The sequence below is a fragment of the Mirounga leonina genome, unplaced genomic scaffold, assembly GCF_011800145.1.
Source record: "Mirounga leonina isolate KUSES-001 unplaced genomic scaffold, KU_Mleo_1.0 Mir_175, whole genome shotgun sequence".
Taxonomy (NCBI): domain Eukaryota; kingdom Metazoa; phylum Chordata; class Mammalia; order Carnivora; family Phocidae; genus Mirounga; species Mirounga leonina.
The window spans coordinates 5,694,321-5,708,447 of NW_023270453.1; the positions used below are offsets into that span (position 1 = coordinate 5,694,321).

General features: G+C 40.1%; 1 protein-coding gene across 1 annotated transcript in view; it reads left to right on the plus strand.

Annotated features, from left to right (window-relative positions):
* The window catches only part of CUBN (cubilin), a 264,425-nt gene that overhangs the window by 110,620 nt on the left and 139,678 nt on the right, over nt 1-14,127 (plus strand). The window contains exons 29-31 of the mRNA XM_035021543.1: nt 5,669-5,850; nt 11,082-11,256; nt 12,960-13,129. Of these exons, the coding sequence (XP_034877434.1) occupies nt 5,669-5,850; nt 11,082-11,256; nt 12,960-13,129 (527 nt within the window). The remainder of the gene's footprint in view (nt 1-5,668; nt 5,851-11,081; nt 11,257-12,959; nt 13,130-14,127) is intronic.

Genomic DNA, 14,127 nt, shown 5'->3' on the forward strand with positions numbered 1-14,127 from the left:
CACGGGCATGACTATCAACCACATGATTTTTAGATTATTGCATAGCCACACATACCTGTGTGCTTTCTCAGCCGTTTCGTTAGTTGTAATATTCACACGTGTCTGTACCATTATTTCTACTCTGAGATGTTGACACCTGCGATTTTCCAGAAGCCTTGTTGTTTCCGTCTCCAAAATGGGTGGATGGATTTAAAAAGATGTTACCTTCTGTGATTCATTCAGGAGAAAGTGTAGTTTAACAAGAGATTGTCAAATCCTAAACCCTACACCAAACAAAATAGTGCAGTGAACAAAACACTTTTTCCCCTTCCTGTTCTCCCCCATCAAATTTACTTTATCTTATTATCTATTTATTTATTGAGAGAGAGAGTGAGAGAAAGAGAGCAGGGTGGGAAGGGGAGGAGCAGATGGAAAGGGAAAGAGAATCTTAAGCAGGCTCCCTGCCCAGCACAGAGCCCAACCCAGGGCTCAATCCCATGACCGGAGATCATGACCTGAGCCGAAATCAAGAGTCAGATGCTTAACCAACTGAGCCACCCACATGCCCCAATTTATTATTTATTTTTAATTAATTAATTCTTTTATTTATTTTTAATTTTTTAAAAAATTTTCCCCCTCCCCAAATTTAAATTTAACAGGAAAGTAAAATGAAGATACTTGTTTATGTAGAAAATTTTTAGTATTGGACATTAGGAACACTGATAGCAACTACGGAGATAAAGCACCTTCTCAAATAGGTATATTTTTTAATTTCACAATCTTTATTAAAAACAAAACAAGGGGCACCTGGGTGGCTCAGTTGGTTGAGTGTCCGCCTTTGGCTCAGGTCATGATTGCGGAGTTCCCAGGATCGAGTCCCACATTGGGCTTCCTGCTCACGGGGAGTCTGCTTCTCTCTCTGCCCTTCACCCTGCTTGTGCTCTTTCTCGCTCTCAAATAAAAAAACAAAAACAAAAACACACCTTGTTTCTTCCACAAGAGGTGCAAAAATAGTAAATCAAATAAAACAAACAGCTGTGCTATCCAATATGAGTAAGACATTGTTGATGAGGCAGAATTAAACTTAGCTTTTGATTCATTTCAGCATTTGGAACACATTCTCTCTTTTTCAGAATTACACACAATGGGACTTTTGGATTATCTTCATATTTCTTTTGATTGATGTTGGGCTAGTATATGTTGATATGGTTCTAAATCATATTTCTGGTATTGGAACTGACTCCCTTTTCCAGAGCTAATTAAGTGGAAATGATGCATAAATAAAATTCGGAAGACTCACATTATACATTCTTTAAAAAATCCACTATTTATTGTGAATTATAATTGTCATTTGCTTTCATTTGTAATTTAAAAAGTTCAGCTCTTAGTGTGACTTCGTAATTTTTCATTTTCATCCATAATTATACAATTCCAAATTCCTGTTTTAATGTTTCACTGTTAGCCGAATGATAGCTTGAATTTATGAAACAAAGTATCAAATAAATTCATTACATATTTAATTTTTTGGTGTTTAATTTTTTAGTTAATAGAAATTTTCATAATTTTTTGTGAATATGCTTTCCCTTACCACTAAAAGAGAGCATAGGGAAAAAAAAAACAGAATCATTCATTTTTTCAGTTTTTAAAATGTATATTTTGACATATTTTCTTTTGCCTGATACCATCTACACATTTGTCAAAAAATACCAAAATCAAGGAAAAAGTGATGATACCCAAGAGAGTGAAGCATAACTGGCTAAATGTTGATTAAAATCTCTCATCTGTGGACTGGAAATAAGTACCAAAAGAGAATTATGCTAACACAGTCTATCAAAACTAACAACTTTTAAAATATCTTTTAGCAGCTCAACATGACCATTTATTTATTATTTATAACTTACCACCAATTAACTTGTAAAGGATAAAACAGAATTCACTGTTTTTTCCAAATTAAAACTTACTGAAGTTATTCTTTGCAAACTGAAGGAACAGCAAAAGGAGTTTAATAACTTAGAGAGGGGCAGGTGGGGAGAGCACATTTTAGATCTGTAAATGGATTTTTTTTCCAGAGGCATTAAATACACCTGGCTTCTATAACACGGCTCATAGTGTTGTATATGCTCAATAAACACTTATTGGATGAATGAATGAATGAATGGGAACTGGAGAGTTATTTCTATCTCTTTTCAGAATGTAGAAATAGAAAGAGTGAAATTTCTACCATATGATCAGAATTAACTTCATTTTCCAGTACTTTATAGTTTTACCATAAAATACCACCAAATGAATGTACAATAGGAATATTGGAATTTCTCCTTAAAAGACACACACTTAAGTGCTATTGATGAGAAGAGAACATGACATACCTAAAAGTACAGTTTGGCTTTGTGTTTTGTAAACTTTGTTTATGTTTGTTTTAAATCTTAGGGAAAAGTACACTGTGGGCCTCCAGAGCTGTAAGTGGGTGAATAAAATAAACGCTGTAATTTTTCAAAGCATCACTGAATGCCAAGAATCTGATATTATCATTCCAGCTTACATTGACCAGTTTAAGGGTATTCGTGTTCTGTTATTAGCAAAAGAATTTACAAGGAAACCTAAAACCATTGGAAAAGACAATGGAAAATGTCCTGCAGATTTTTAGATGAATCAACTATGATAAAAAAAAAAAATAGAATTAGTTTGTCTGGTGAACTGAAGTGAAGTAAAGAAATGCAGAGATGAGATATCCAAGCTTCCATCTCCTTGTTCTCTTTTATATGATGTGGACATGAAGTTATTCTCCTCCAAAGACTTTTTTTCATTTGATTTTTTTTTAATCTGATACAACTGATACCAAGATCCATAGGACCTGAAAAATGTAGGTTGAAAAAAATGGGGGGGGGCAGGGTAACAGAATATTTTTGCTTCCCTATGGTGTACTTTAGTAGAAGGTGCTGCATCTTCAGATGATTTATATGGGTCACTATGTTGCAAGACTTCAGGGGGCATCATTTGATGGCATATTCTGTGACCGGCGCCCCCTGCGGTTTTGCAGTGGGGCTTCGTAAACTGTGCTGATTTTGGCTTCAGGAGTGTTTTCCATGTGTTGTTCTAGGAGGAAAAATATTTTCTAATCTTTCATGGCATTCCTGTTTTTTTAACATCCACCACAGTCTATAAACAATATCAGCACGGCTAATTTTAAACAGCTTTTTCAGAGGGCTTTAACCAGAAATGAAGATTAGGACCTTTATAGGCCATAGGAAAGGCACTACCCTGTGTGACACTTTAAGTCTGAAAACACGGGGTTTTCAAAGGGAAGGAGGAGGCAACTCGAGAAGATAGTGGCATATTGGGCTAGAATCAGATTTCTTTACCGAATCAAGATTCTTCTTAGAATTCTCCTCAGCCATTTTCAGTTAAGTGGAGATTTTATATGGGGAATATTTCTTTTGAACCCTTATAAAAGCTTTTTCTAACTCACTGTATAAGGCACGTTTGTAGAGCATGGACAGGAGACATGACCTCAGCTTTAGGAGCTTGTCTGAAGTCACGGCAGTTTAATTGCACTCATGTGACAATGCACATACGTTCATGGAGTGAGGAGGTATTATCAAGAAAAGTCTTGATGCAGAATGAGGGGAGATACTTGGAAGACTTTGCCAACTAATAAAGAATATTCTGAAAAAATAGAAAAGGTGGCTTAGATATGTTGACAGAGAAGCAATGTTTGTTTTTTTAAGATTTTATTTATTATTTATTTGAGAGAGAGAGCACACACACACACACACGCGAGTAGGGAGAGGGAGAGAGAGAATCTCAAGCAGACTCCCCACTGAGCGTGGAGCCCTGACAGGACTTGATCTCAGGACCCTGAGATCATGACCTGAGCGGAAACCAGGAGTGAGACACTTAACCAACTGAGCCACCCAGATGCCCTAAGCAATGTTTTTTAATCACCAAAAATTGTTATTGGAAAAAAGGGTGATTTATCTTTTTTCCTAATTTTATCTTTTTTTTTCTAATTTTGTCTTTAAAATCTGAGCCTTCCTCAAATTTTACTTCTTTCACAAAGTTTTCTCTTCCTCTCCCTTCTCAAATCTCTGAATTCCTACAAACTACGTGAGTCTGTAGAATTCAGTAATTAAGTATTTGGATATGATCAGATTGCTTGTATGGATGTCCTGCTCCACCACTTATAAGCCAGGTAACCTTGGGCAAGCCACTTGACCTCTGTTTGCATTGATTTGATCACTTGAGAAATGCAGATGTAGTAGTACCTGTTTCACGTGGTTATTATGAGTATTCAAATAGGAAAAAAAACTGTAAAACACATCTAAGCACTTAGTGGCAGTTTCTCTTACTATATATCACATGGTGAAATATCTGATTGTTTCTTGTAATGATTTGCCTTAATTACTTTCTAGGGCATAATATATACACCTAAAACATAAGCTTCATGTTTGGGTTTTCCATGCTTAGGTTTTATATATCCAGTTTTTGTTTGTTTAGTTGGTGTTTAGATATAAGTTTTCTGGGTCAGGACCTGTATCATTTACTGTTTTTGTTTGTAACAGACTTGATTTTTTAAGAGTTTTAAGTTCACAGCAAAATTGAGTGAGAGGTAGAGTTCCCATTTATTTACCCCTGTCCCCACACATACACAGCCTCTCCCTGCCCAACCCCAACCAGAGTGGGACATTTGTTACAACTGATCAACCTACATTGACACTTCATTCACCCAGAGTCCATACTTTACATTAGGGTTCACTCTTGGCATTGGGCATTCAATGACTGACAGATGTATAATGACATATTGCCACCATTATAGTATCATACAGAGTAGGTTTACTGCCCTAAAAACCTGTGCTCGGCCTTTTATCCCTCCTCTGCTCTAGCCCCTGGCAACCACTTATCTTTTTTACTGTCTACATAATTTTGCCTTTTCAAGAATGCCATACACTTGGAATCCAATAGTATGGAGACTTTTCAGACTGGTTTCTTTCCTTAATAAATATGTATATACATTTCCTCCAAGTCTTTTTCTGGCTTGATAGCTCATTTGTTGTTAGCATTGAATAATATTCCATTGTCTGGATGTACCACAATTTATTTATGCTTTTAGCTACTGAAGGACGTCTTGGTTGTTTCCAAGTTCTGGCAATTATGAATGAAGCTGCTATGGACATACCATATATTTTTTTAATTTCCTATAGTCTCTCATACAAAGGTAATGATTTTTAGCCCTTAGTATTCTAGATCTTAGATCTGATAAGGAATTAAAAATAATGTATTACATACAAGGAAACTGAAGACTGAGAGACATGGTATTCACTAACACTTTTCATTTAGTTCATTGAACTTCCTACTGTAAAATTCTTTCCTAAGTAAAATGAAGAAAATCTAAAAATTAGAATGGTATTTAAAATATATTACCAAGGATTTGATGTGGTGAGAATAAGGACTGAGAATTATTGTACCAAATGATGTAAACAATGTTTTTTAAGAATACATTTAAAAAGTTGTAGCCACGATTTTTTTCTCATTGTTTTATAACTGCTTAATTATAACTTTATTATAACTTTATGAGTTTTCCCCTAAATTAGGCATTGTACATTTTCAATTATCTTTTGGTTGGTTGGATTTTTGAATTTTTCGCAGGGGTCAATGCCCACTTGGAACTGACTGAGCCTTGCTGTTTCAACAGGTTGTGGTGGGGAGTTGTCTGGGACTATGGGCTCCTTCAGCAGCCCCGGGTACCCCAACACGTATCCCCCCAACAAGGAGTGCCTCTGGTACATTACCACAGCCCCTGGGAGTAGCATTCAGCTCACCATCCACGACTTTGATGTGGAGTATCATGTAAGGTGCAACTTTGACGTCCTGGAGGTAGGAATTTAGATTGCTTATCAGCCATTCCAAATTTGGGGTAGAACTGGAGATCTCTCTGCAAAACTTCCTAAATTATTTCCAATGGCCGACAGTGTTCTATGTCCAGACATTTTGATGAGTCTCAGTTCTTTGTGAGTGATGTTGATGAACAAATGGGATTAATATCTCAGTTTGGGTTTCCCTAAAAGCAGTGCCTGAAGAACTTGGTGGCAGGCAATTTAACTTGAAGATGGTACCAGGAAGCAAGAGTGAGGGGACAGCAGGAAGGAGGGTGAAGGAGGAAGAGCCAGTGAGGGGAGCCCCTGGGGGTCCCTTGGGCTTGGGACCCTCTGAGGTGCTATGAGGACTGCTCATCAGAACCATCCCTCTAAGGGTGCAACCAGGCACTGGTCCCCCAACTCCTGTCCTCATTGATGGATTGTACTTGGGATTGTTACTGCCCCCCACTTTAGTCTGAGAAGGCTCCCTTAGGGAAGACAGTGGGGAGGCAGAGTATAGAGGGGGTGATCTTAGGGTGAGGCCACAGCTGCAGCTGCCATCTGAGGAGGGTCCCCATGGTGCAGGGTACAAAATGCGACACCACTGCACAGGGTTTACCTCAGATAATTGAGATGACCTTTGAGAATCTATTATAATCAGGGATCTAGTCATTAGGAACAGAACCTCTCTGCAAAATTTAATGGCTTCCTACATACAAAGCTCCTACCACCTCAGCTCTAGAGATGGCCATAGTGTTTCCTGATCCTTATCAGTTCTGTATCTACTAAAACTTCAAATCCACCAAGGGCTGGGTATTTGTTTTGGTTTTGCTTTACTGCTATACCTGCTGCAAAGTACTTGGCAAATAGTAGAACACATGATATATATTTGTGGAATGAATGAAAGCATATATGTCTCTGATTGACACACCATAATAATGCACATTGTTGGTGGTTTGCAAAGGGATTTTGACATCCATTTTCCCATTTGAATGTTAAATAGTCCCGTAAGGTACGAAGGGAATTTTGTCTCCATTTTACCATCATCAGAACAGAGGCTCAAAAATGTTGATGGGTTTTTCCATGAGCACGAGGACAGTGAATGGAAGAACTCAGAGCTGAATCCATCCACTACTCCACACTCCACATAAGCCAGTACAAAAAGATAGATAGATGTGGGTGGTGCTCAAGATGTTGAAATGAGTGGTATGGACTTTAGAGGAAACTTTAATACTTAAAATATCATTTAACTACAAAACAAGTTCTTTCTTTTTTTTTTTTTTAAGATTTTATTTTTTTATTTGTGTGTGTGTGAGAGAGAGAGAGCACGGGCACGCGTTGGGGGAGGGGCAGGGGAGAGGGAGAAGCAGACTCCCCTCTGAGCCGGGAGCCCAAAGCGGGGCTCGATCCCAGGACCCTGAGATCATGACCTAAACCAAAGGCAGACGTTTAACCTACTGAGCTGCCCAGGTGTCCCAACAAGTTCTTTCTTTGAAAAGAAATGGGGTTCTCAAATCATGCCCTCACTGAGTGGACGCAGAATCACAGAATTGTATTGAGCAGCTCTGGGCTCTCTAAAGGAGGATAATGCTGCAGTAAGTGAAATCAGAGACGGAGCTGGGTAAGTTGTCGGGTTAAAACCTCAACCCTTGTCTTCATGTTGGTCCTGGTTGTTGCCAAGTCATGACTCCATCTCAGAAGAGGAAAGGTTTTTAGGAAGAAAGAACAAGGTGGCTCTCGAAATTCACACTCACAGTATGAGTCGGAGTAACACTCGCATGTGGAAGTTCAAATGGTCTTTCTTGCCAGCAAGGATATTTTTCAGTGGCATAAAACCCCTTAACACAAAGGGTTGGCAGCAGACTTTTCCACAGTAATGTGAAATGTTCCGAACCCTTTATTTTCACATTCCAAAGTGCATGTGATTGTTGCCCAGTTGGCAAAATGTAAATGGGTTCATTGTGCTATGGGTTTTGTCACACCCATTATATGAGAAAGCAGACTAGGGCTGTTCCCTGCAAGCGGCTCGGGGGTCAGGGGAAAAAGGCAGGGTCTCCAGGCAGTGGCATTTAGGCAGGTCCTGTGCCTGCCCAGAAAGCACTCTGAGGAGAGGCTACGGTCAGCTTGGGGCTTGTTTTTGTTAGGACAAGGTGGTCTCCCATGTTCCATCAAAATCAGGGTTTGGGGGGAATATTTCGAACCCCTTTAAGTATTTTGGGAAAGCTTACTTCTTAAGGCTGAAATGAGTAACCTCCTTACTTTTTGTTCCAAAACCTTGTTTGACATCTTAGCGAATGCTCTGTCAGGTGGAAGGTGCTGTAATAAATGTGCACGAATGATGATAAAATGATTTTTTCCATCCCTCATACCATAGCTGCTGATAACATGCTAGCAATAGGCTTCAAAATGTTACCCGGGGTGGCTACGTGGCCTTGAGACACTGCTGGCTTTCTTGACCCGCCTGTTCTGAGGCTGTGTGTTATCCTTTCCTGTTCTGAGCACAGCCACGTAGGACCTCTCTGTCACCAGGTATGGGGCCTACCTGGGTTTCACCAGATTCTACCAGGAGCCAATATTTTTTTTCCCTGAAAAATCAGTGTCCAGAAAGTGGCCGCTTGCATTAAGCAACAGCCGTTCGGTTACTCATAACCCTGGAATGCTGACTTGATTGTAACAATAAATGGAGCTAACAGAGCAGAAAGAAATGTTCAAAACAGATTAAAACCATAGGCTTTGAAATGTTCTATATCCTGAGCATTTGCTAAAAACACATTTTTTAATCTCCCATCATCAGACCCATTTTTTTTCCCCCTAAAGTTTAGTCATATGCTGTAGTTGAATGAACCACACCCTGAAATTCTTTCCATCTTTTTCCTCTTTTGAAGAGTCATGCGTTAACTATTGGTGTTATTTGTGGAAGCCCAAAGTACTGTTCTATTGTTTGGGTCATGGAAACACTCTGGCTGATTTTACTTCAGTCTCTTGAGAAAGGAGCCTGAACCCGCATAAAGCAGAAAAGGAAATCCACTCCTTGGGGCAATAAATCAAGACAATTGCTTGGTGTGGGCAGTTTACTCCCTCTGGTCTCTCTTCCATGGTCTGTACTGAGCCCAGCCCTGTAAGAGGGGAAGTGAAAAAGGTCAAAAGCAGCAGTGTTGATTCTCCTAGAGGCTTCTAGGCCCAGCGGACTCATACCCTCATACCTGTTATGTTTGTGATCTTAAGGGGACCCCGAGCAGGGAAAACAAAGACTATTTTGCCGATGTGCAAGTTTTCTTTGTCAGAACTAAAGCCTTGTGCTCAGAGTTCTCTCCAAATATGTGCTGTTTCTTGGGCCCGCACAGCTCGTGCTGTCAGTTCCATGCTCTGAGGACTGTGTTGTGGGGGCGGGTGGCGGGCAGGCCAATCTTGAAACGAGGAAAGGACACTGTAAGCCAGAAGCGATCTGCTCCTTCCATTTGCACATGTGTACGTGTAAAGGGCCACACAGGGCTCCTCCTGAAGTCCTGCTTTTGATGGGACTTAGGGGGCCACACAAACATAGCTCCTCCTATGAAAATAAGCTTGAAGCTATCCGCCTGCTTCATTCCTTTGCAATTAAAGTCCTTGTGCTCAGCCCTCTGTGAACAGTAGCTTCATTCATTTGGCCCTTGCCGCATGGCTGGGGGGAATTAATCAGACAAAGAAATCATTATAGATTCCAATCACACACGCCTCGCCAAAAGTAGGCTTCTTGTTCTCGCTCTCTCCCCTCAGAGAACACTTGAGTGATTCCCCCTATCAATCAACAGCTGCCCTGAGGGTGGGCGAGGGCCTGGGGCGGGAGGAGGAATGGGGAGAGAGCGGCACAGGTGCCAGGAGTGGGAGGGCCCTGCGCACAGATCTCCCCAAGCGCTGCTTTCCCGGTTCTGGTTCCGCCCTGGAGCCCCGGAATTATGAGTATATGCATGTGGGGGAGAGGGAAGGACCCAGATACCATTATGCCTGAAAGCTGTCCCCCAAAATGGTCTTTCTGCTACAAATTCGAGTTTGGCAAGGCCCGGAGGTAGGGGTTCAGTACTTTTTTTTGATTCTTATCTTCCCACCCCTTCCCCACCCTCCATCCCCCCCACCCCCAACTGAGAAATCAGTGTGTGAGGGGTTAGAGACCTGCCCTGAGCTGGGCACATCTGCCAGAAAGATGTGACTCTGAGACCCCAGGGTGGGGGTGGGGGGCACTTGCTGAGAGGAATGTGTCCCTGGGCACTGGGGTCCTGGTCAGGTAGATGGTTGCAATCTGAGGAGCCTAGGAGATCTGAGAACACTTGAGACGGATCTAGGGGGAGCCGTCCAGATATGGGCAGAGTCCAGGGCAATTTCCCAGAGGAAGTCGACTGCTCTTGGTCATGTTCCCACCAATAGGATTCTGGGAGTAGGTTCAGCGAGAATCTGGGGGAGTCCCTTCTTAAGGATACCACAGAACACACTGATACAGAGGTTGTATTTTCACTCTCTCTGAAGAAGTAAAATATTATATTAAATGCCCAATCTTATAAAGTATTCAGATTGCAAAGTGGAAGATCATAAAAAATCCAACTGGGAGGGGCGCCTGGGTGGCTCAGTTGGTTAAGCGACTGCCTTCAGCTCAGGTCATGATCCCAGGGTCCTGGAATCGAGTCCCGCATCCAGCTCCCTGCTCTGTGGGGAGCCTGCTTCTCCCTCTCCCACTCCCCCTGCTTGTGTTCCCTCTCTCGCTGTGTCTCTCTCTGTCAAATAAATAAATAAAATCTTTAAAAAAAAAAAATCCAACTGGGAGATCAACACCTTTCAGTGAACTGACTTTCACAAACAATATGGCTTTATGCTAAGACTATTCTATGTGCCTAGAAGAGTTAGAAACTCAGACTTGATACTGTTTTATCAGCAATGCCTCTGCCAAAGAAAGCAGGAAATCCTATGAAGACGTGGAAAGAGGAAAAGGGGAGATAGGGAAGATTCTGGAATAATCTGTTCAGTTCAGCTGTACAATTCTGACTGATAAAATAAGCAGGCATTTTGTGGGTGGTTGAATTTATGTGTTCCTAGGGCTGAGGGAGTGCCTTTGAAAATCCAGCTCAAGTTTACAGTTCATCCCCATCCAGGAAGGCTGAGATTTCAGTCTCTCATGCTAATAGAATCCAAGAGCTGGTGGTCAAACGAGGTCAGGGGAAGGGCTGTCACTGCTTAAATATATCTCTTAATTTCAGTCCTTTTTTCTACATTCCGTCTTAGATCTATGGAGGCCCTGATTTCCACTCTCCCCGAATATCTCAGCTGTGTGCCCAAAGATCATCTGAGAATCCCATGCAGGTCTCCAGCACTGGAAATGAGCTAGCCATCCGCTTCAAGACCGACAGCTCTGTAAATGGGAGAGGCTTCAATGCCTCATGGCAAGCAGTCCCCGGAGGTGAGTGAACCAAGGAGGTGTCTCAAAATACTTAACCTGAACCCTTATAAATTTTATGAAATGATTGGAGAGAGAGGTATGAAGCCTAATATAGTGACAACTTAGTGACTCCTCAAATGGCAAAGGTTGCTTTGGCATATACTCTTCCCTAAAAAAAATGAGACAGAATTTTTTTTTTAAAGATTTTATTTATTTATTTAACAGAGAGACAGCAAGAGAGGGAACACAAGCAGGGGGAGTGGGAGAGAGAGAAGCAGGCACCCCACTGAGCAGGGAGCCCGATGCGGGGCTCGATCCCAGGACTCTGAAATCATGACCTGAGCCCAAGGCAGCTGCTTAGCCGACGAGCCACCCAGGTGCCCCAAAAATGTGATAGAATTTAACTTCCAGAGTTAAAATATGTGAAAACTAGGGCATGCAAGTATGCAAGTCCATGGTGAAAGCGGAAGTGGCGAAATTGGTTAGATTAACTTACTTTCCAAGGGCCTCAGGCCTGGTTACCAGCCTCAAATTTGGGGAAAATTACTTGGGGTAAATTATTTTGGGGTAAATACAGCAAAGTGGTAAATTACTTCATGCCATGGCATAGATCTTTGGATGCTTGGCAGATGCCCAAATTATAAATGTTAAATTTGTGAATTCCAAGGAATTGTATTATATAGTGACTTTCTGCCTAGGATCTTAGGCTGTCTAAAAATATTTACCTGTTGCAGATTTTTTTAAATAAAAAATGAATGTACAAAATATTTGAGCAGATGTTAACCTATACAACTACTAATAAAAACATGTTTGCTAGCAGCTTCCTATGTGCCAGGCATCTATTCCAACTGTTCTATGAGAACGATCTCATTTCATCTCTCACAACCACCCTATGAGGGAAGATAATTTCAAATCCTCACCTTACTAATGAGGAAATTGAAACTAGAGAAGTTAGTACTTGTCCAAAGTCACATAGCTAGGAAATACCAAAGTAGAGATGTGACCCCAGGCTACCTCATGGCCCCACTTTTGGAACCCTAACGTGGTATAGTAAGTGTGTTGGATCTTCCCTAAAGTTAATGATGCCTGAATTTAATGAGGATTATATATATGATTATGTATACATAGTGTTTAGATTACCCAAAATGGTTGTCAACTATTAGAAAATAATACTACATTTTTCTATTATAGGTTTATATTATCATAACTCCAAGATATGATAAGTCATAGAGATAGACATTGATAGGTATTTGATAATATCATAGGAATAAAAGGACTGAATAACTGTACCAGGTCCAGAATATTAAATTTTAAAAGGCAGATATTAAATTATTAAAAACATACACTACTAAGCTATCAAAATTCGTAGGAGATGTGTTATTCTTACAGTATATTATATTTTTAGAGAGCAAAGAAGAGGCATTTTATGGCTTTATGAGAACATGATTTTATTTGCACTTACTTTTCAGTATTTAAAAAATTTTTTTAAAAATTACTTTTGTCATCAGTATTTAAATTATTTGAGAGATTTTCTTAGTCATCCTTCTTTTTGTTGGGATGCATGAATTAATGGTGGATATTCAGTTCTGCACAATGTTTAGCACCAACTACATAAAACAGGTGGTTGAACAAAGCAGCATATTGTTCTGTGCTATCAGGTCATGGGGCAAAGTTTTATGCATCAGGGATTCCTCTCATTTTTGAATTGGGTTTCCTACTTACAGGTTGTGGCGGGATTTTCCAGGCTCCCAATGGAGAGATTCATTCTCCAAATTACCCCAGTCCTTATAGGCGTAACACTGACTGCTCCTGGGTCATTCGGGTGGAAAGAAATCACCGTGTTCTCTTGAACTTCACTGATTTTGACCTTGAGCCTCAGGACTCTTGTATTACGGTAGGTGACACAAATTTCAAGCACCATCTCTAGTCAAACCTGGGTCAGAACATTGCTTTGTGAGCATATTTAATAAATGCATTAGTTATGGATGTTTTCAATGTCAAATCATGGGAAACCCAACTATTGGCAACTTAAAATATAAGGACATTTACTTTTTTACCTAAATACAAATCAAGAGGTAGTTGATTGCGGGGTTTGTTTAGCAACTCAGTTTCTATTCTACCATCGTTAGTGTGTTGATTTGTCATTTTGTGTTTGTTTCCTCATGGTCAAAAAATGGCTGCAGTAGCTCTGAACGTCCTGCCTGAGTACAGATGCAGAGAAAGGGAGAAAGAATAATGCTATTTGTTTCTATTTTGTATTTTTTGAATCAAGGAAGCAAAATTTTCACGCAAGTCCCTTTACATAATCATTGGTCGGAATTAGCTGCAAGAGAGAATAGGGAACTTTTAGTGGAACGAATTTATCGTAGCTACTTCAAATCAATTATTATTAAGCCTCTGAGGATTTTCATGGGTTCTACTTTTCTTGAGATCAGGATATCTCAATCTGCTACTTGAACAAATCAGTGTCTGATAGGACAGAATAAATTGGGGGATGGAGGTGGAAGAAAGAGAGATGCCTGTTAGTTGGTTAGATGACCAAAGTTTCTGTCACTACCTTCAACTTAAATACATTCTCACCTGAAACTAATGCTTTATCCTTAATGCAAGAGTGAATGAGGATGTATTTTGAGATTTTCTTTTTGTTTTTCATTTTTTTTTTTTTTTTGGTTACCTGATTTTTTTTTAACCAAAGATTTTTCCATCTTTCATTTGTATTTAGAGACATTTCATTCAAATATAAACCAGATTCTCTTGGCTAATGGATCTTTCTATTTAATTTTCTGACAGTTTCTTACACAAACTCCAACTGGCTAGCTTTCAGATTTAACTCAGGAAAACTCAAAAGTTGTTTTCAAAATAGTCCAGTCAAATGGTATAATTTCAAATACT